Raw genomic sequence first — 22,625 nt, forward strand, 5'->3', positions numbered from 1 at the left:
AAATTATCGTCCCATCTTCTATTTTCAACTTCTTATTCAGACTGGCAATCGGAATAGTCTCGAAAACGCTATCTAGTGACCGTTGAAAACTATACAGCTCTTTCCTCAGTGGCTTGATGGATATACAAACTGCATAAACCTGTTCGCTAAGAGTCGCCCCTAGTCTTTCCGTATTTCTTGTTTTTATAAAATCCGTTTGCCTTTTTTTTCAGACATGCGTAATGACAGTTTTGTATTCAAACCTGACGTAAGAATAACGCGTTACGTGTGATGAATTTGTTTTGCGTATCTGTTAATCGACTTAATTAGCTGATTACTAGCGAATGGATGTGTTATGTCTGTCATCGTCCCGGCCCATTTGAGGTTCTGGACGGAACTTGGCTCAGTGATTTAGAACTAATTACGAGATAACCGTCGCTATTTGGACTACTATTTCTGACAGTTAGTATTCGCAGTTATTAATGTAGTGATCGATTAATCAAAAGATATGACGTGTTCAGTACTTAGTGTGATTAGTTGAATGTGTGAAAGCCACGCCTTAGAATCTTAATACTGCTTTGTAATTGGTTGTTTTAGTTGGTCTCGGCGAGTACACCAGGACAGACGCAGTCCTGGAGAGTCTTGGGGCGAGTCTTGATGCAGTGTTGGACAGTCTTGGGTCAGCCTTGCGATAGTCTTGGGGACTTTTACCCAGGGTGCTGTGTCTTATAGAGTGCTCGACTGACCGACTAAGACGAGAGTTGAAACGCATTTCGTTGTGTGTGTCTTATTTGACTGTAAAGCTTAAGTGACTTTCCCGACCCCGTACCTCAAGGGGACGCGATAGAGAGACGAGACGAGATTCCCCCCTGACACGTGTGGAGAACCCCAGAGAAGAATTCCCCCCTGATATAAGTCAGACATACTCGCTGTAATTTGCTCAAACATATACGATTCACAACAAACCACTAATGACTGTATGCAGTACTTCTTGTGCTATGATATATTTGCACACAAGTTGTCCAACGAACACTTTAGAATTGAGCCATGCAATTTCTCTGAATAACAGAACATGACTGTGTTATAAAACACATATCGACTAATCTTATTCAAGCAACAGTATATGTCCCCGTTTGGATCTGTTGGCCACCTGAACTAAAATTATTTCCTCAAGGGAAACATACACATGATATTTGCCTTTATGGCCTGGTTCTACTGTATAGCACTCGGGTCGGGCACTCAGCGTTATGTATATTGTTTTTGAATCAGACAAGCATATAGAAACACGTTGTTGCATTTTCGCTATTTATTGAGTTGAAACTAAAATTAATCGAAGCATTCTAAAATTATTTCCCCATAACATTTTGACGATAATCATTGCATTAAACATGGAACATCTAGATCATATTTGTCATAAAACATGCTCACTAATTATTCATCATTTGACGAAGAAAAATCTACAATTTTAATAAATCAAATTTAATCCCATCTCAGTGTCGTCATTCATCGACGATTTCGTTCAAAAAGGATCTAGTAGCACCTGTAATAAAAAAGGAATGGATTAGAAAAGTACTAATATTATTAAAATATTTGCATATTAATTGCACGTTGTCATAATAAAATCCCATCATTTATCGTTAGAGTCACGTGTTACATATTTCGACAAACTCGGATGGTTTCAACACACGTGACAGAATAGCTCTTACAACTAACTTCTTCATACTTTCCATTTTTGTCCTTTACTGAAAGAACTGATGCACATGTTTACAGTCTGTAACAAAGCAATTTTTCATGTTGTTTATTTCCTTTTTTAGTTAGTTTTGCTCATGGATTTTATTGATTCCAAATGCCAACTCAAAAAAAGTAACACAGTTTGATAGGTTTTTATTCCATCTGATTCTGATAATGTTAAGGGAGAAGCTCATGATCATTGAAAAAGTTGGTCACAAATCGTATGACAAAGTTTATTGGTTTATTATGTAATACATGATGTTATTGTACCATGACATTTCGAGAACAACATTTTACATTACTAATCATTGGTCGGTTAACTTGAGCGTTTGAATAGTTAGCCAATCATAAGATCTAATACAAAATTACTCACTTTAATTCCGGTACGCTCCAGCTTTCCCCAAACTCAACAGTGTTCATCGCGGCGGTACCATCAGGCTTACGGAAGTCATTGCGACTGTCGCCATCATTATCACCTAGAAGACCACACAGTTTACCATGGTAACCAGAACCAGAAAGAGAGATATTCCAGACATGTTTTCTCAGCGTCCAGTCGATCCGGAATAACGTGTCCGTCTGAGTGAATTCCAATACAATCTTTTCCTCATGCTGGGTGACCTTGATCTTATTCGGGTTAACTGCAAATTCATCATCATTTCCCTTCGGAGAATACAATTACGGAAATAAATGTCTCTTTCCGAAAAATGTGAATATTAAAACATATTTATCAGATCAAGTGCGAGAATCTAAGGCGCGTTTTATAGTGATATTTTACGCTTGAAAATTGTAGGCTCATCCAAACTTTACACTGCACTCATTCACACCCGAATTTGTGCCGAGCGACAACGTCGTTTTTTTATTTCAGAGTAAAAAAAAGTGATATTTATGTACCAAGTTGTGTAATATTCAGAAGGCTATTACAGTGATTGTATAATGCGTATCTTCGAACGAGGATTGAACAAGATGGCGAAGTTTATGAAGTACTCGGACATAATTGTCACGTGAACCTGGAAGCCACAAATAATTCATATCATAATATGAGGTTATTACGAGAATATCTCAAAGTATGCACGAAGACAGTACAGCTGGAGTATCGACCGACGCGCAGTGCATACTTTGAGGTATTCTCGTAATAATCTAATTATTATACATTTTTTTCTACCAAGGATATATCATGGAAATGCCGAAATCCAAAAAGTTTAGAACAGAATCAGCGAACTTCCTTGTGTTGGAGTCTAGTCAAACGCTAATGACAGTCATATTTGTTTTTATTATTAGAGGACGCTTATGCTATGCACGTAATCATTCCATATTCGAAATTCGCATTTCCTAATATGGTAGGATAAAAATACCCTCTAAAATACCGCAAAATTACGGCACGCTGTAACTTATGGCGTTACGGTGACAAATGTATAATAATAAAGTATATGAAATGAACAATGTATTTAAAGAATACCAGTACTCTGTAATATACGTAACAATAAAATGCCCAATACTCACTGTGATTACATTAAGTCCGTTCACAATTACATACTCCCCACCAACAGTCACATAAAAGGCAACAATTCTGGTCTTGATATTGTCAGCAGTGCTATCTTTACGGGGCTCAAATTTAGCCGTGATTTCAAAATTGGGTTTTCGATCAGAACAGTCTTTAACTAAAGTATACCAACATTGTCCCTGGAAACTGAATGGGCGACCATCAAATGTTGTCATATGCGGATCACCTCGAACACCACCAACTACAAACAATTAAAAGGTAAAGATTTGATTAAAGCGATAGGGTCGTCATCTGCGCACGCGCGGGAATTGAGTCCCAAGCGACGATAACAACACACGCTAAAAACGCAAAGACTCATGGACAGACGCTTGTTTGTAAACAGTGACACGCTATGGCCACCTGACGCATGCGCAGGTGACGACACTCAAGCTTTAACAATTTGTGACTTGTCCGTATTGAAGTGAAGGGAAAATATCTGCTATACGCAGTCGTTGTCATCGTAAACTTTTCTTGTGGACGCAATAATTGCAATATAACTTAGCGGATCACTATCAAACAAATATACATATACAGGTATCTTTGCCCTGTATGCATAGATGACTTTTATACCTTTTGATTTTGATCTACCAGGAATAAACTTTTGGTGTGTTTTTTCCATGTTTTGTAATTTATAAAACAAGCGTCTACGCCTTTGTGTTTTAGCGTGTGTTGTTATCGTCGCTTGGAACTCAATTTCCGCAACTACCTAATCATTGCAAATAAATCTCGTTTAGCTTCTCAGAATGTGAAAATGATTTTCGAAGGCTTTTGAAAACTCTATATCGTTTTTTTAATGAATATATCAATAGCTCTGAGTTGTTCGATTATAATTGTAATTACAGATTTATTTGTTGTTGCGTCTTGAATGAATGAATAAATAAATAAATAAATAAATAAATAAATAAATAAATAAATAAATAAATAAATAAATAAATAAATAAACAAATAAATAAATAAATAAATAAACAAATAAATAAATAAATAAATAAATAAATAAATAAATAAATAAATAAATAAATAAATAAATAAATAAATAAATAAATAAATAAAATTTAAACAAATGCAAACAGGCATGTCTTTCTCGATCTCAAAGAGATCTCGTCGGCTATCTGCATCTGAAATTTGTTGAATTCTTATTACCTGTTGTCAAGTTGCTCTTTAATCTCAATGACCATTCGTCTGCTTTATATGTACCACTAAATGACGTCACACCTCCATATCTATCACGTGCATACTTAAGTAAGTCCGTAGTGTAGCAACCACCAGTGTCACTACCGTAACCACACGCAATATCTTGACTCTTCTCAGTGGTACGCACTCGACCCACGTCAAATGTAAATCCACTTTCTGCTACGTAGTATGCGAACTGATGAAATATAATTTCATTTCTACATGAATATTGCTAAGCAATAAGTCATGTGATCAATTATCTGAGAGAACTCCTAATTAAGGTAGAAGCCTAGTCATAATTTTTTACCAACTTGGTCATAAATCGCATGCCAGTGTTCATTGGTTTATTATGTACAATCATGAAGCTAATGTACCATAGAACAATGAAATAGCATTATTTTGTGTGTTACAGTTAAGCTTTTTGAGAAACGTGTTCTAATACTTCTTGAAAATTTCTATTTTTGAACAATTCCATATAATACAATGTTAAAGAAAAATTGCATTTTTTGATACTTTTTAAAATCTAGATTTTTTAAATAATTCAGTACAACAAAAAGTACTCCGTCATAAACATTATACGATTTGTTCAGCCTATGTCACCATGGTATAGTTTGAGATATTGCATAATATCTCTGCCATAGGAACCTGTTATAAAAGTAATATAATAGTATCGAAATGGCGATTTGCCACTAAAATGCAACCAACCTTGCCTAATTCAGATATAATCCCCTCGCTATCTGGTCTAATTCAGATACACTCTCCTCGCTACCTAGCTTAATCTAGATACACTCTCTTGGCTACCTGGCCCAATTCAGATACACTCTCTTCCCTACCTAGCTTAATCCAGATACACTCTCTTCGCTACCTGGCCCAATTCAGATACACTCTCTTCCCTACCTAGCTTAATCCAGATACACTCTCTTCGCTACCTGGCTTAATTAAGTCACATTTCCTTTGCTACCTGGCCTAATTCAGATACACTTTTCTCGCTATCTGGCCTAAATTAGATGTACGGTCTTCATTATCAGACTTAATTCAGACGTTTTTACTCTGTATCATCAGATCAGAGTGATAGAGGTCGTAATCTCACCAATACTATCTTTTCGATGACAACATCCGGGTCACTGAAAACCAATGACCAATGCACAGGCTCGTACGTGGATAAGATGAGGATTATGGGTTTATTGGATGAAGCACCGTCTATGTTCAGAGTTGTATATCCAAGGTCGTGTACCCCGGCTGCCGTGTGTCCATCGCCTTCATAGTTAGCTACAACATGAACTTCGTAGTCTGGACTTGAATCGGGCAGGCAACTGAAAACTGTCACATCTTGTCCCTCAAACTTTGGTGTAGCAAATTCCTGACCAGAATTTATTTGCATATCACAACCGCCAACTTGTGCTGTAAAGTAATTTTAATGATATATTAAAATGTTCATTCCTAATCACAGATTGATGAATATTCATTTGACAGTAATCAGCAACGGCATTAACAAGTGTATGTAAATTTAATGACCATATATGATAATATTGATTGGAGATTCCATTGAAGTTTTATTAATATTTTTGTCAAAAATGTTGACGCATCGCACTACTCATAATATTTATTAGGTAATAAGTGTTTATTTGTTATCACATAACCACAATATTCCATAACTGATTGGTCAATTATTATTATTGATGATGATGTCAAAGCATAGTGTGGGATCCGACAAACTAGGGGGGTCTACATAAAATAATGTACTATACACATTTTATGAATAATTTTGACGAAGTAAGGACATCTCAACATAATATTTTCCTGTTAAAGATCGAAATTTTCACATCGAGGTATAAATAAAAAAAATCATATTCAAAATTGAATTATTCGATTTTTCACACAATACGCGAGATCTCGCGGTGAATAGTAAATATAAACATAAAGTGAAACTAATCTAAGCCTATCACAGGAATTTGCTGGCACCAACATTTTTGAAGAAATATACAAAAGAACAAGCAAAGGCTTCACTAGTTGATAGTAGACATTGTTTTTATTTAGCGATAATAGTTTTCACTTGACTGTCATTTTGTTATTTAAGTATTTTCTAAAAATAAATAGATAACTGAATACGTCCGAGGTAAATATTCAAGTAGATATATTTCGGATTATTCTTTATTATTATTATTATACACCTGTCACCGTAACGCCATAAGTTACAGCGTGCCGTAAATTTGCGATATTTTACGAGGTATTTTCATTCTACCATATTAGGAAATGCAAATTCCAAATATGGAATGATTACGCGCGTAAGCATCCTCTAACAATAGAAACAAACATGGCTGCCACCAGGGTTGACTGGACTCCACACAAAGAAGTTCACTAACTTAGTTCTAAACTTTTTGGATTTCGGCATTTCTATGATGTATCCTTCGAAAGAAAATATGTATAATAATAAGGTTATTACGAGGATACCTCAAAGTATACACTCAGACAGTACGCCGTCGCTGCGCGTCGGTCGATACTCTGAGGTATCTACTCGATATTTTGAGCTATGCTCGTACTACCCTCATATTATAAACTAACAATGTTGTGTTTGAAGGATGAATAACAGTAATTGTTAAATGAAAAAAAAAAATATTGCGCATGTGCAGTAATTTCTTTTGTATGTACCAAGACAACCAGTGCACATGCGTACGAGAGAATATAATTTTTCTATGAAGTAACAAGAAACAATTGCTCACGTAAACACGTGCATCTGTCATAATCTTCAGATGTACATTCACAGTATCCATTCACACACATTCTCTGAAATCTGCTTGACATATAAGGACAGTAGTCTGGGTCACCTTCACGTCCACATTGCGGTGCAATGGAGTTTTTGACGAGGTCACAACTATCACTGCTCTCTGTGAAATAGACGATAACGTTAAAAGTCGCTCGATCTTCGCGCCACCCCAGGCCGCGCCGTCTTTGATATTGACCTCATGTGACGTACACAGTGTGTAAACAAATCTATTGTTTAATGACACGCACCTGGACGCTCGCTGCTATGTTGCCTTAAGGCTGCATAAGTGACGGATTTCGAAGGGAGCGCGAGGAATACGCCCTCCAAATCCGTCGTTACTCATACATTTATAACCCACAATGCAATGCGGAAATTACGTAATGATAAGATTTCTGCTACTTAACTCAACATCCGACCATGTGCAGTATGGCTGAGTGGGCATTTTAGTCAGGCGTTATTCATCACAACAAAATACTTGGAAGTTTAAACAAATACTATGTGTCAACACCCCAGTTATACGATAATAGCATTTCTGCGACAGCGCTTTGACAGATACTCAAACCCACTATACAGAGGACACCCACATTTTACGTAATCGTATCAATAAATTTGTCAAAAATAAAATGTAATTTCACACGCGCCACTTTCATCTTTTACGTAGTACAGTGGTGCAGACGATCTACATTTCAAGACGTCGCGCGCGTACATTTTATAGATTTAACTGGACAAAATATACTATAACCCGCGCACACGGCAAATTGTCTCGCCTCTGCACACATACGCGCACCTAATTACGTCAAGCTAGTTGCCCCTGCCCCGAAAGTACAGCTTACAGCGAATAATCAATAAAGTGGAAACCAAACTGTTCACTGGCACTATATATATTGTCGAATAATCACAGTTCAAACAATATTAATAGAGTGGATGGCGTCAGTAACACCATTTATGTTTCAGAAGTGCTTTGGCGCTAGAGGGTGCGACTTTCTAAACACCGATATTAATCCATATCGGATGATGACGTCATAAAATAACAAGTACGACTTACCTTGTCGTTTCACTGAAGTTGTTGATTTCTGTGAACGAGACAATTTGTGTTATCAATCATTGATCAATTAAGCGATTTTCTAATTATCCAGGGAACGAATGTCCTAACCTAAGCGACATTTTTATTTTGCCAACGTACAGACTATTACAATGTTTACAAATAATAAGTTTCACAAGTAAATTAAATTGAAAGGCGCGCACTTAAAGCGGGAGTGTCTTCACCTGCGCACGCGCGGGATTTGAGTCCCAACCGTCGATAACAACACACGCTAAAAACGCAAAGGCTCATGGGTAGACGCTTGTTTGTAAACAATGGCACGCTACGTCCATCTGACGTAGGGCAGGTGACGACTCGAGATAATCAGTAAACAATAGGTATAGAAATGTAAAACAATGGCAACGTGAAGGCCATCAAGGAAATACTCGCTGTTATGGCACGCCTGATTGGCTGAAAATGAGTATGCGCACTTGATTTACCCAGAACTCTGTGCGAATCCCCCTTGATTCTGGCAGTGGCCATTTTCGTTCATGAAATCGTCGGATATCCCTTGAAAACGCGCGATTTGTGCAGTTTTGAATAAAACCAAGTTAGCGATTATGAACAATGGTTATTAACATAACACCTGACCCCTCTCTGCACTTTTTGTTTCGTATTTTAAGGTATGAAATCGACATTTGAAACCGACAGGGTGTCGATTTACTAGGTGCCGTGTTTCACAACTTGTTTATTTATATACGTATAGCGGATGATTTTTTTTGAAAATTAGTATTTATTGATTTTCAGCCCCCAAGTGACTGTGGTACTCTCTTACCTTATTTCAATATAAAGGAACAAATTATTGAGTAAAATATTACGAACACGATGATTATTCAGATGGCATGTGAGTAATAACTATTTACAATTAGTTTTATTAGAAAAAAACACACATTTATTTCGACGGATTTGATTGGTTAATTGCGAGTGAAAGACAACCTGCCAGACAATGTGGTTAAAATCGGATTGATTTTCAGACATTTTCAGGTATGTAGTATAGATGACATCATGTTTAAAACATATCGTCTGGTGAACTTACGACCCTAAGCGTGGAGCACTGTCTGTTGATGACAGAAAACTGCCTTCCATATGTCACACGTGGTGTATGTACACTGGTTCACAGAACTCTATTAACATATAATTACAGTGTATATACATACTATACGTACTGACTGCCGAGATTCATCGAATGCGCTTTGCTGACCACTTATCTATATACATTTGCACATTGAACGGCCGATATGATGGTTAAATACTGCCTATGCCTGCGATGTGTACCTTACGTACGATGATTGTGGAGGGTTAGACATTGTATCATGTGTTCCAACCAAACTAATGTTAGTAGTTTGTGTTGGATACTGACTATACTTTCGAAAAACTAGGTAATATTTTAGAAGCCATATTCCAGTCAAATGCACAAGTTCCACCCACAATTTCATAAATATAGGGACTGAGAAATTGTGGTGTCAGTTCAGTACACACATCGAATTGTTTGATGTTTGGTATAACCACGGAACTACAAACACACAAGAGGAGGAGGAAAAAACGTTTGTTTGTTTGTTCACTAAATTTGTCTACTAACCGAGTTCACTGGGTATTGTCGTAAACAGGTGAGTAGCCAGATATTACATTTACGGCGGCCATATTAATAATAAACCTAAGTGTGACAATTGTTATCTGTCTTTTATTCAGCTAGAAGATTAACGTGTCCTGCTACGAGTGCCGTTTGATGTTTCATTAAACGATGAATCTACATGATTAACGTGAGCTGGTTCCGACCAGTGAGCAACATTTGGTGTCAGGCATTCGCTGGTTGGCAAAAACTGTAAACATATGACGTCATAGTGTGACGGCCTACAGTACCCGGATAAGAACTTCCGATTTGTAAAGCTGCAATTCACAAGATCGGGATTATCATTGTCTCGTCTGCAAGTTGTAATAGGAAGTACTCTCTAACCTTTTTTTAATATAAATGACAAATCATTAATTAAAATATTACGAACACGATGATTATTCAGATGGCATGTGAGTAATAACAATTTACAATTAGTTTGCAAATCTACATTCCGGTTATTTTCAAATCATAATTTTTACACTATCGTGGAATCGATTCCTGCATTAAAGTCGTTGATCATGTGTGAAAATTGGACAGGTTGTTATTTTTACTTCCAAAGATACATGGTTTACCATGAATCTTTTTGAAAAATAATTCTTAGATTTCAATTCGGGCAATTATGGTAAGGCTAAATGTGTAATTTCCTTTCATTTTCAATAATGTAACCAATGTTACCCAATGTCACCCAATCAACTCCAAAATTTGAGAATAAATATTAAACTTTCGCTGATTATCTTATTTTTTAATGCGACAATACAAAAGAAACATTTGCGACCACGGCATTTATCAGACTTCAAACAATACTAAGCTGTTGTAATTTATAGTTCCATAATACGCCCCCAAATAAAAAAAGCACACGAGAGACTCATGAATATATAACCACGGCGAAAGTACAATCCCTGAGTTATATTTGTTACTCAAAATGAAATAAGAACTAACTCCAGGCATGTAGACACAAAATGAAATCGATTTAAGTGGAAATAAACTTACTGCGTCAAGTACATTCTAAAACATGATCAAAAATATTTGGTTGATGAATTTTAAGACATAGATACAATTTCAAAGAAGCGGTAGATGTTGCTCTCATTGAAAAATCTAATTTCCTTTATCTAAAGTAGTATTAACAAACAAATGAATACTTTACTTTGTGTATATTCGCCTTGGATGAGGTTGCCAACAAGGTGACTCCAATGACCACCGCTACCAAAGTGTATTGTCTCATCATGCTGTTACGTTATAGTCAATATCACCATCCAAGTATCTTGACCAGACATGGAATACAAATTCATATAAGCTATTTTAATTGACGTCTCCAGTCAAAATGATCGATCATTATACACATCGATTATGCCAGTTCTCTTGTTTGTAATATGCATTCTCCAACACCAAGGGATGAGCCCCCCCCCTTTTGCCTGCATCGTGCCTATGTTATAAATTAAATAGGCGATAATTACCACTGTATTTAATGTTTCAAATACATTAAAAAATATAAGATTTGAAATTAAACAAGAACCGGATAATATGCCATGAAATTGGCTTAAATTGTACACAACAGAATGTTTATAAAATGAATATACCTACGTTTTCAAGTACTAGTGTACCCTTGTCTTATGTGAAGGCAGCAACGTTGACACCGACTGCTGCTCACACCATGCCTTGTCTTATGTGAAGACAGCAAAGTTGACAAAGACTGCTGCTCACACCATGCCTTGTCTTATGTGAAGGCAGCAAAGTTGACAAAGACTGCTGTTCTTACCATGCCTTGTCTTATGTGAAGGCAGCAAAGTTGACACCGACTGCTGCTCACACCATGCCCTGTCTTATGTAAAGGCAGCAAAGTTGACACCGACTGCTGTTCTTACCATGCCTTGTCTTATGTGAAGGCAGCAAAGTTGACACCGACTGCTGTTCTTACTGTGCCTTGTCTTATGTGAAGGCAGCAAAGTTGACAAAGACTGCTGCTCACACCGTGCCTTGTCTTATGTGAAGGCAGCAAAGTTGACAAAGACTGCTGCTCACACCGTGCCCTGTCTTATGTAAAGGCAGCAAAGTTGACAAAGACTGCTGTTCTTCTGTGCCTTGTCTTGTGTGAAGGTAGCAAAGTTGACAAAGACTACTGTTCTTACTGCGCTTTGTCTTATGTGAAGGCAGCAAAGTTGACAAAGACTGCTGCTCACACCGTGCCTTGTCTTATGTGAAGGCAGCAAAGTTGACAAAGACTGCTGCTCACACCATGCCCTGTCTTATGTAAAGGCAGCAAAGTTGACAAAGACTGCTGCTCACACCATGCCTTGTCTTATGTGAAGGCAGCAAAGTTGACAAAGACTGCTGCTCACATCGTGCATTGTCTTATGTGAAGGCAGCAAAGTTGACAAAGACTGCTGCTCACACCGTGCCTTGTCTTATGTGAAGGCAGCAAAGTTGACAAAGACTGCTGCTCACACCATGCCCTGTCTTATGTAAAGGCAGCAAAGTTTACAAAGACTGCTGGTCACATCGTGCATTGTCTTATGTGAAGGCAGCAAAGTTGACAAAGACGTCTGCTCACACCGTGCCTTGTCTTATGTGAAGGCAGCAAAGTTGACAAAGACTGCTGTTCTTACCATGCCCTGTCTTATGTGAAGGCAGCAAAGTTGACAAAGACTGCTGCTCACACCATGCCTTGTCTTATGTGAAGGCAGCAAAGTTGACAAAGACTGCTGCTCACACCATGCCTTGTCTTATGTAAAGGCAGCAAAGTTGACAAAGACTGCTGCTCACACCATGCCCTGTCTTATGTAAAGGCAGCAAAGTTGACAAAGACTGCTGTTCTTACTGTGCCTTGTCTTATGTGAAGGCAGCAAAGTTGACAAAGACTACTGTTCTTACTGTGCTTTGTCTTATGTGAAGGCAGCAAAGTTGACAGAGACTGCTGCTCACACCGTGCCTTGTCTTATGTGAAGGCAGCAAAGTTGACAAAGACTGCTGCTCACACCATGCCCTGTCTTATGTAAAGGCAGCAAAGTTGACAAAGACTGCTGCTCACACCATGCCTTGTCTTATGTGAAGGCAGCAAAGTTGACAAAGACTGCTGCTCACACCATGCCTTGTCTTATGTGAAGGCAGCAAAGTTGACAAAGACTGCTGCTCACACCATGCCTTGTCTTATGTAAAGGCAGCAAAGGTGACAAAGACTGCTGCTCACACCATGCCCTGTCTTATGTAAAGGCAGCAAAGTTGACAAAGACTGCTGTTCTTACTGTTCCTTGTCTTATGTGAAGGCAGCAAAGTTGACAAAGACTACTGTTCTTACTGTGCTTTGTCTTATGTGAAGGCAGCAAAGTTGACAGAGACTGCTGCTCACACCGTGCCTTGTCTTATGTGAAGGCAGCAAAGTTGACAAAGACTGCTGCTCACACCATGCCCTGTCTTATGTAAGGCAGCAAAGTTGACAAAGACTGCGGCTCACACCATGCCTTGTCTTATGTGAAGGCAGAAAAGTTGACAAAGACTGCTGCTCACACCGTGCATTGTCTTATGTGAAGGCAGCAAAGTTGACAAAGACTGCTGCTCACACCGTGCCTTGTCTTATGTGAAGGCAGCAAAGTTGACAAAGACTGCTGTTCTTGCCATGCCTTGTCTTATGTGAAGGCAGCAAATTGACAAAGACTGCTGCTCACACCGTGCCTTGTCTTATGTGAAGGCAGCAAAGTTGACAAAGACTGCTGCTCACACCATGCTTTGTCTTATGTGAAGGCAGTAAAGTTGACAAAGACTGCTGCTCACACCGTGCCTTGTCTTGTGTGAAGGCAGCAAAGTTGACAAAGACTGCTGTTCTTACCATGCCTTGTCTTATGTGAAGGCAGCAAAGTTGACAAAGATTGCTGCTCACACCATGCCCTGTCTTATGTGAAGGCAGCAAAGTTGACAAAGACTGCTGTTCTTACCATGGCTTGTCTTATGTGAAGGCAGCAAAGTTGACAAAGACTGCTGCTCACACCGTGCCTTGTCTTATGTGAAGGCAGCAAAGTTGACAAAGACCGCTGCTCACACCGTGCCTTGTCTTATGTGAAGGCAGCAAAGTTGACAAAGACTGCTGCTCACACCGTGCCTTGTCTTATGTGAAGGCAGCAAAGTTGACAAAGACTGCTGCTCACACCATACCTTGTCTTATGTGAAGGCAGCAAAGTTGACAAAGACTGCTGTTCTTACCATGCCTTGTCTTATGTGAAGGCAGCAAAGTTGACACCGACTGCTGCTCACACCATGCCCTGTCTTATGTAAAGGCAGCAAAGTTGACACCGACTGCTGTTCTTACCATGCCTTGTCTTATGTGAAGGCAGCAAAGTTGACACCGACTGCTGTTCTTACTGTGCCTTGTCTTATGTGAAGGCAGCAAAGTTGACAAAGACTGCTGCTCACACCGTGCCTTGTCTTATGTGAAGGCAGCAAAGTTGACAAAGTCTGCTGCTCACACCGTGCCCTGTCTTATGTAAAGGCAGCAAAGTTGACAAAGACTGCTGCTCACATCGTGCATTGTCTTATGTGAAGGCAGCAAAGTTGACAAAGACTGCTGCTCACACCATGCCCTGTCTTATGTAAAGGCAGCAAAGTTGACAAAGACTGCTGCTCACATCGTGCATTGTCTTATGTGAAGGCAGCAAAGTTGACAAAGACGTCTGCTCACATCGTGCCTTGTCTTATGTGAAGGCAGCAAAGTTGACAAAGACTGCTGTTCTTACCATGCCTTGTCTTATGTGAGGGAAGCAAAGTTGACAAAGACTGCTGCTCACACCGTGCCTTGTCTTGTGTGAAGGCAGCAAAGTTGACAAAGACTGCTGCTCACACCGTGCCTTGTCTTATGTGAAGGCAGCAAAGTTGACAAAGACTGCTGCTCACACCATGCCCTGTCTTATGTGAAGGCAGCAAAGTTGACAAAGACTGCTGCTCACACCATGCCTTGTCTTATGTGAAGGCAGCAAAGTTGACAAAGACTGCTGCTCACACCATGCCTTGTCTTATGTAAAGGCAGCAAAGTTGACAAAGACTGCTGTTCACACCATGCCTTGTCTTATGTAAAGGCAGCAAAGTTGACAAAGACTGCTGTTCTTACTGTGCCTTGTCTTATGTGAAGGCAGCAAAGTTGACAAAGACTACTGTTCTTACTGTGCTTTGTCTTATGTGAAGGCAGCAAAGTTGACAAAGACTGCTGCTCACACCGTGCCTTGTCTTATGTGAAGGCAGCAAAGTTGACAAAGACTGCTGCTCACACCATGCCTTGTCTTATGTGAAGGCAGCAAAGTTGACAAAGACTGCTGCTCACATCGTGCATTGTCTTATGTGAAGGCAGAAAAGTTGACAAAGACTGCTGCTCACACCGTGCATTGTCTTATGTGAAGGCAGCAAAGTTGACAAAGACTGCTGCTCACACCGTGCCTTGTCTTATGTGAAGGCAGCAAAGTTGACAAAGACTGCTGTTCTTGCCATGCCTTGTCTTATGTGAAGGCAGCAAATTGACAAAGACTGCTGCTCACACCGTGCCTTGTCTTATGTGAAGGCAGCAAAGTTGACAAAGACTGCTGCTCACACCATGCTTTGTCTTATGTGAAGGCAGCAAAGTTGACAAAGACTGCTGCTCACACCGTGCCTTGTCTTGTGTGAAGGCAGCAAAGTTGACAAAGACTGCTGTTCTTACCATGCCTTGTCTTATGTGAAGGCAGCAAAGTTGACAAAGATTGCTGCTCACACCATGCCCTGTCTTATGTGAAGGCAGCAAAGTTGACAAAGACTGCTGTTCTTACCATGGCTTGTCTTATGTGAAGGCAGCAAAGTTGACAAAGACTGCTGCTCACACCGTGCCTTGTCTTATGTGAAGGCAGCAAAGTTGACAAAGACCGCTGCTCACACCGTGCCTTGTCTTATGTGAAGGCAGCAAAGTTGACAAAGACTGCTGCTCACACCGTGCCTTGTCTTATGTGAAGGCAGCAAAGTTGACAAAGACTGCTGCTCACACCATACCTTGTCTTATGTGAAGGCAGCAAAGTTGACAAAGACTGCTGTTCTTACCATGCCTTGTCTTATGTGAAGGCAGCAAAGTTGACACCGACTGCTGCTCACACCATGCCCTGTCTTATGTAAAGGCAGCAAAGTTGACACCGACTGCTGTTCTTACCATGCCTTGTCTTATGTGAAGGCAGCAAAGTTGACACCGACTGCTGTTCTTACTGTGCCTTGTCTTATGTGAAGGCAGCAAAGTTGACAAAGACTGCTGCTCACACCGTGCCTTGTCTTATGTGAAGGCAGCAAAGTTGACAAAGTCTGCTGCTCACACCGTGCCCTGTCTTATGTAAAGGCAGCAAAGTTGACAAAGACTGCTGCTCACATCGTGCATTGTCTTATGTGAAGGCAGCAAAGTTGACAAAGACGTCTGCTCACATCGTGCCTTGTCTTATGTGAAGGCAGCAAAGTTGACAAAGACTGCTGTTCTTACCATGCCTTGTCTTATGTGAGGGAAGCAAAGTTGACAAAGACTGCTGCTCACACCGTGCCTTGTCTTGTGTGAAGGCAGCAAAGTTGACAAAGACTGATGCTCACACCGTGCCTTGTCTTATGTGAAGGCAGCAAAGTTGACAAAGACTGCTGCTCACACCATGCCCTGTCTTATGTGAAGGAAGCAAAGTTGACAAAGACTGCTGCTCACACCATGCCCTGTCTTATGTAAGGCAGCAAAGTTGACAAAGACTGCTGCTCACACCATGCCTTGTCTTATGTGAAGGCAGAAAAGTTGACAAAGACTGCTGCTCACACCGTGCATTGTCTTATGTGAAGGCAGCAAAGTTGACAAAGACTGCTGCTCACACCGTGCCTTGTCTTATGTGAAGGCAGCAAAGTTGACAAAGACTGCTGTTCTTGCCATGCCTTGTCTTATGTGAAGGCAGCAAATTGACAAAGACTGCTGCTCACACCGTGCCTTGTCTTATGTGAAGGCAGCAAAGTTGACAAAGACTGCTGCTCACACCATGCTTTGTCTTATGTGAAGGCAGCAAAGTTGACAAAGACTGCTGCTCACACCGTGCCTTGTCTTGTGTGAAGGCAGCAAAGTTGACAAAGACTGCTGTTCTTACCATGCCTTGTCTTATGTGAAGGCAGCAAAGTTGACAAAGATTGCTGCTCACACCATGCCCTGTCTTATGTGAAGGCAGCAAAGTTGACAAAGACTGCTGTTCTTACCATGGCTTGTCTTATGTGAAGGCAGCAAAGTTGACAAAGACTGCTGCTCACACCGTGCCTTGTCTTATGTGAAGGCAGCAAAGTTGACAAAGACCGCTGCTCACACCGTGCCTTGTCTTATGTGAAGGCAGCAAAGTTGACAAAGACTGCTGCTCACACCGTGCCTTGTCTTATGTGAAGGCAGCAAAGTTGACAAAGACTGCTGTTCTTACCATGCCTTGTCTTATGTGAAGGCAGCAAAGTTGACACCGACTGCTGCTCACACCATGCCCTGTCTTATGTAAAGGCAGCAAAGTTGACACCGACTGCTGTTCTTACCATGCCTTGTCTTATGTGAAGGCAGCAAAGTTGACACCGACTGCTGTTCTTACTGTGCCTTGTCTTATGTGAAGGCAGCAAAGTTGACAAAGACTGCTGCTCACACCGTGCCTTGTCTTATGTGAAGGCAGCAAAGTTGACAAAGTCTGCTGCTCACACCGTGCCCTGTCTTATGTAAAGGCAGCAAAGTTGACAAAGACTGCTGCTCACATCGTGCATTGTCTTATGTGAAGGCAGCAAAGTTGACAAAGACGTCTGCTCACATCGTGCCTTGTCTTATGTGAAGGCAGCAAAGTTGACAAAGACTGCTGTTCTTACCATGCCTTGTCTTATGTGAGGGAAGCAAAGTTGACAAAGACTGCTGCTTACACCGTGCCTTGTCTTGTGTGAAGGCAGCAAAGTTGACAAAGACTGCTGCTCACACCGTGCCTTGTCTTATGTGAAGGCAGCAAAGTTGACAAAGACTGCTGCTCACACCATGCCCTGTCTTATGTGAAGGCAGCAAAGTTGACAAAGACTGCTGCTCACACCATGCCTTGTCTTATGTGAAGGCAGCAAAGTTGACAAAGACTGCTGCTCACACCATGCCTTGTCTTATGTAAAGGCAGCAAAGTTGACAAAGACTGCTGTTCACACCATGCCTTGTCTTATGTAAAGGCAGCAAAGTTGACAAAGACTGCTGTTCTTACTGTGCATTGTCTTATGTGAAGGCAGCAAAGTTGACAAAGACTACTGTTCTTACTGTGCTTTGTCTTATGTGAAGGCAGCAAAGTTGACAAAGACTGCTGCTCACACCGTGCCTTGTCTTATGTGAAGGCAGCAAAGTTGACAAAGACTGCTGCTCACACCATGCCTTGTCTTATGTCAAGGCAGCAAAGTTGACAAAGACTGCTGCTCACATCGTGCATTGTCTTATGTGAAGGCAGAAAAGTTGACAAAGACTGCTGCTCACACCGTGCATTGTCTTATGTGAAGGCAGAAAAGTTGACAAAGACTGCTGCTCACACCGTGCATTGTCTTATGTGAAGGCAGCAAAGTTGACAAAGACTGCTGCTCACACCGTGCCTTGTCTTATGTGAAGGCAGCAAAGTTGACAAAGACTGCTGTTCTTGCCATGCCTTGTCTTATGTGAAGGCAGCAAATTGACAAAGACTGCTGCTCACACCGTGCCTTGTCTTATGTGAAGGCAGCAAAGTTGACAAAGACTGCTGCTCACACCATGCTTTGTCTTATGTGAAGGCAGCAAAGTTGACAAAGACTGCTGCTCACACCGTGCCTTGTCTTGTGTGAAGGCAGCAAAGTTGACAAAGACTGCTGTTCTTACCATGCCTTGTCTTATGTGAAGGCAGCAAAGTTGACAAAGATTGCTGCTCACACCATGCCCTGTCTTATGTGAAGGCAGCAAAGTTGACAAAGACTGCTGTTCTTACCATGGCTTGTCTTATGTGAAGGCAGCAAAGTTGACAAAGACTGCTGCTCACACCGTGCCTTGTCTTATGTGAAGGCAGCAAAGTTGACAAAGACCGCTGCTCACACCGTGCCTTGTCTTATGTGAAGGCAGCAAAGTTGACAAAGACTGCTGCTCACACCGTGCCTTGTCTTATGTGAAGGCAGCAAAGTTGACAAAGACTGCTGCTCACACCATACCTTGTCTTATGTGAAGGCAGCAAAGTTGACAAAGACTGCTGTTCTTACCATGCCTTGTCTTATGTGAAGGCAGCAAAGTTGACACCGACTGCTGCTCACACCATGCCCTGTCTTATGTAAAGGCAGCAAAGTTGACACCGACTGCTGTTCTTACCATGCCTTGTCTTATGTGAAGGCAGCAAAGTTGACACCGACTGCTGTTCTTACTGTGCCTTGTCTTATGTGAAGGCAGCAAAGTTGACAAAGACTGCTGCTCACACCGTGCCTTGTCTTATGTGAAGGCAGCAAAGTTGACAAAGTCTGCTGCTCACACCGTGCCCTGTCTTATGTAAAGGCAGCAAAGTTGACAAAGACTGCTGCTCACATCGTGCATTGTCTTATGTGAAGGCAGCAAAGTTGACAAAGACGTCTGCTCACATCGTGCCTTGTCTTATGTGAAGGCAGCAAAGTTGACAAAGACTGCTGTTCTTACCATGCCTTGTCTTATGTGAGGGAAGCAAAGTTGACAAAGACTGCTGCTCACACCGTGCCTTGTCTTGTGTGAAGGCAGCAAAGTTGACAAAGACTGCTGCTCACACCGTGCCTTGTCTTATGTGAAGGCAGCAAAGTTGACAAAGACTGCTGCTCACACCATGCCCTGTCTTATGTGAAGGCAGCAAAGTTGACAAAGACTGCTGCTCACACCATGCCTTGTCTTATGTGAAGGCAGCAAAGTTGACAAAGACTGCTGCTCACACCATGCCTTGTCTTATGTAAAGGCAGCAAAGTTGACAAAGACTGCTGCTCACACCATGCCTTGTCTTATGTAAAGGCAGCAAAGTTGACAAAGACTGCTGTTCTTACTGTGCCTTGTCTTATGTGAAGGCAGCAAAGTTGACAAAGACTACTGTTCTTACTGTGCTTTGTCTTATGTGAAGGCAGCAAAGTTGACAAAGACTGCTGCTCACACCGTGCCTTGTCTTATGTGAAGGCAGCAAAGTTGACAAAGACTGCTGCTCACACCATGCCTTGTCTTATGTGAAGGCAGCAAAGTTGACAAAGACTGCTGCTCACATCGTGCATTGTCTTATGTGAAGGCAGCAAAGTTGACAAAGACTGCTGCTCACACCGTGCCTTGTCTTATGTGAAGGCAGCAAAGTTGACAAAGACTGCTGTTCTTACCATGCCTTGTCTTATGTGAAGGCAGCAAATTGACAAAGACTGCTGCTCACACCGTGCCTTGTCTTATGTGAAGGCAGCAAAGTTGACAAAGACTGCTGCTCACACCATGCCTTGTCTTATGTGAAGGCAGCAAAGTTGACAAAGACTGCTGCTCACACCGTGCCTTGTCTTGTGTGAAGGCAGCAAAGTTGACAAAGACTGCTGTTCTTACCATGCCTTGTCTTATGTGAAGGCAGCAAAGTTGACAAAGATTGCTGCTCACACCATGACTTGTCTTATGTGAAGGCAGCAAAGTTGACAAAGACTGCTGTTCTTACCATGCCTTGTCATTATGTGAAGGCAGCAAAGTTGACAAAGACTGCTGCTCACACCGTGCCTTGTCTTATGTGAAGGCAGCAAAGTTGACAAAGACCGCTGCTCACACCGTGCCTTGTCTTATGTGAAGGCAGCAAAGTTGACAAAGACTGCTGCTCACACCATGCCTTGTCTTATGTGAAGGCAGCAAAGTTGACAAAGACTGCTGCTCACACCGTGCCTTGTCTTATGTGAAGGCAGCAAAGTTGATAAAGACTGCTGGTCACACCATGCCTTGTCTTATGTGAAGGCCACAAAGTTGACAAAGACTGCTGCTCACACCGTGCCTTGTCTTATGTGAAGGCAGCAAAGTTGACAAAGACCGCTGCTCACACCATGTCTTGTCTTATGTGAAGGCAGAAAAGTTGACAAAGACTGCTGCTCACACCGTGCATTGTCTTCTGTGAAGGCAGCAAAGTTGGCACAACCTGCTGCTCACACCCTGCCTTGTCTCCTGAGAAAGCAGCACATACTGGCTAGTTTTTGAAACAGTTCAAGATAAAATACCATCTTTTTTATTCTATCACAACAGGTAATCGGAAAATAATATATCATTTCACAAATATAAATTTATAATAAAGTTTTTAGTAAAATCACAATTCAAATCGAAACACAAGTATAAGATAAATGTATTGGAAATTACCAGCATATAAAGAAGCAACCCGTGATAAAGCTAGGAAATAGCATGTAATTAAATGGTTTGATATTAGAGATACTCACATCGCACAGTCAATAGTTTCCACTGTCAGTCTGTATTAGGTATGGCAACAATGAAAACGGATCACTATTTATTACTCCCTTACACATAAGCCGATCACATTTCACATATTAATCATCTGAGATGACAGCAGCCAAACTCGTATGACGCCAAAGAGGAGCTAATAAATTAAACATCAAACGTACCGCACCAAAACACAACTTCTCCATCATTGAGGCAAATTGGTAACAAGACAATATCAAAAAATATGTCGCAAATTGGTTCTAAAAACTCCGATTTGGCATTGCGAATGTCTGTAACAAATTCAAAACACGTTTTGCGGAATAACAGTTCAACACGAATAAAATGCTATCAGTCATCAATCATTATTAAAAATCTATTATTACGGATTACTAACATGATATACATAATTTGTCAGTGTCATATGCGTTTAAGAGACACAAAAGTGGCGTTATTCGAAACCGAAGTGACGTATATTATTACCTAGTTGCACGGATAAGTGAATATAACACTAAAGGGGGAGATAATAATATCTCCTGTTTGGTGGTCATCATTGCACCAGGCAAATTATGTACACGTAGAATTTCGTTGCTTGTTTCAGAAACCCTACAACACTGACTTAGACGTTTGAGATACTCAACGTTTTGTTGTGAACGCTATCTAAATATTGTCACTCGGACATTAGAATTCAAAGCATCAGGATTAAATGCCAAAAAAAAAATCCACTTCTACCATGGAGAAAGACCCTCACTCTGGGAATTTGTCATTCCTACAGTGGACCCGAATTCATATCTAGGGGTTTAGGTATTTTTTGAGTTGGACATAAATTGCAAAACAATGTGCATTGCTTTTTGATGTAAAATAATGGAGCAATTGTTCCATGGCATCATGAAATAGCTTCCGTTCGTGTTTCACAGTGGCGTGTTTTGAGAAACTTGGTCTAATACTTTTCAAAAAGTGCTATTTTTAGAACAATTCCAGTGTTAATTACATTCGTTGTCATTATTTTGAAACACTGATTTTTAAATAGGACTACAGAAAAGTACCCCATCATTTACAATTTATGATTTTTTCAGCCTATATCACCAACCTACAATTTGAGATGTGACATAATATCTCTGCCATAGAGGATGCTATGGTAAAAACTTTATAATACTGACAAAATGGCCGCAATCCACTGATATACAACCATTAGTTTTGTCTAAAATTACGCTGGTGGCTCCCAACCATCATCAATTGTCCGGGAGTACAGTATATTGCTAAGTTAATAAATCCTGGGTATTTGAATTTATGAGTAGGCTAAAAAAGTATCGACTCCAACCTTGGGGGAAACACTCATGG

General features: G+C 40.7%; 1 protein-coding gene across 1 annotated transcript; it reads right to left on the reverse strand.

Moving 5' to 3' along the window:
* Positions 1-1,267: 1,267 nt before the first annotated feature.
* LOC102802640 (uncharacterized) lies at positions 1,268-21,357 on the reverse strand. Its single transcript, XM_078013458.2, has 9 exons — positions 21,287-21,357; positions 11,022-11,138; positions 8,230-8,257; positions 7,141-7,305; positions 5,511-5,821; positions 4,391-4,616; positions 3,211-3,452; positions 2,084-2,370; positions 1,268-1,519 (listed from the first exon to the last, which is right to left on the reverse strand). Exons 2-9 carry the CDS (start codon positions 11,100-11,102, stop codon positions 1,510-1,512), a joined length of 1,350 nt encoding a protein of 449 aa, XP_077869584.2. The 5' UTR covers positions 11,103-11,138; positions 21,287-21,357; the 3' UTR covers positions 1,268-1,509.
* Between the last annotated feature and the right edge of the window lie 1,268 nt (positions 21,358-22,625).

Source organism: Saccoglossus kowalevskii, chromosome 20, assembly GCF_978046115.1.
Source record: "Saccoglossus kowalevskii chromosome 20, keSacKowa6.1, whole genome shotgun sequence".
In the NCBI taxonomy this organism is placed as follows: Eukaryota; Metazoa; Hemichordata; class Enteropneusta; family Harrimaniidae; genus Saccoglossus; species Saccoglossus kowalevskii.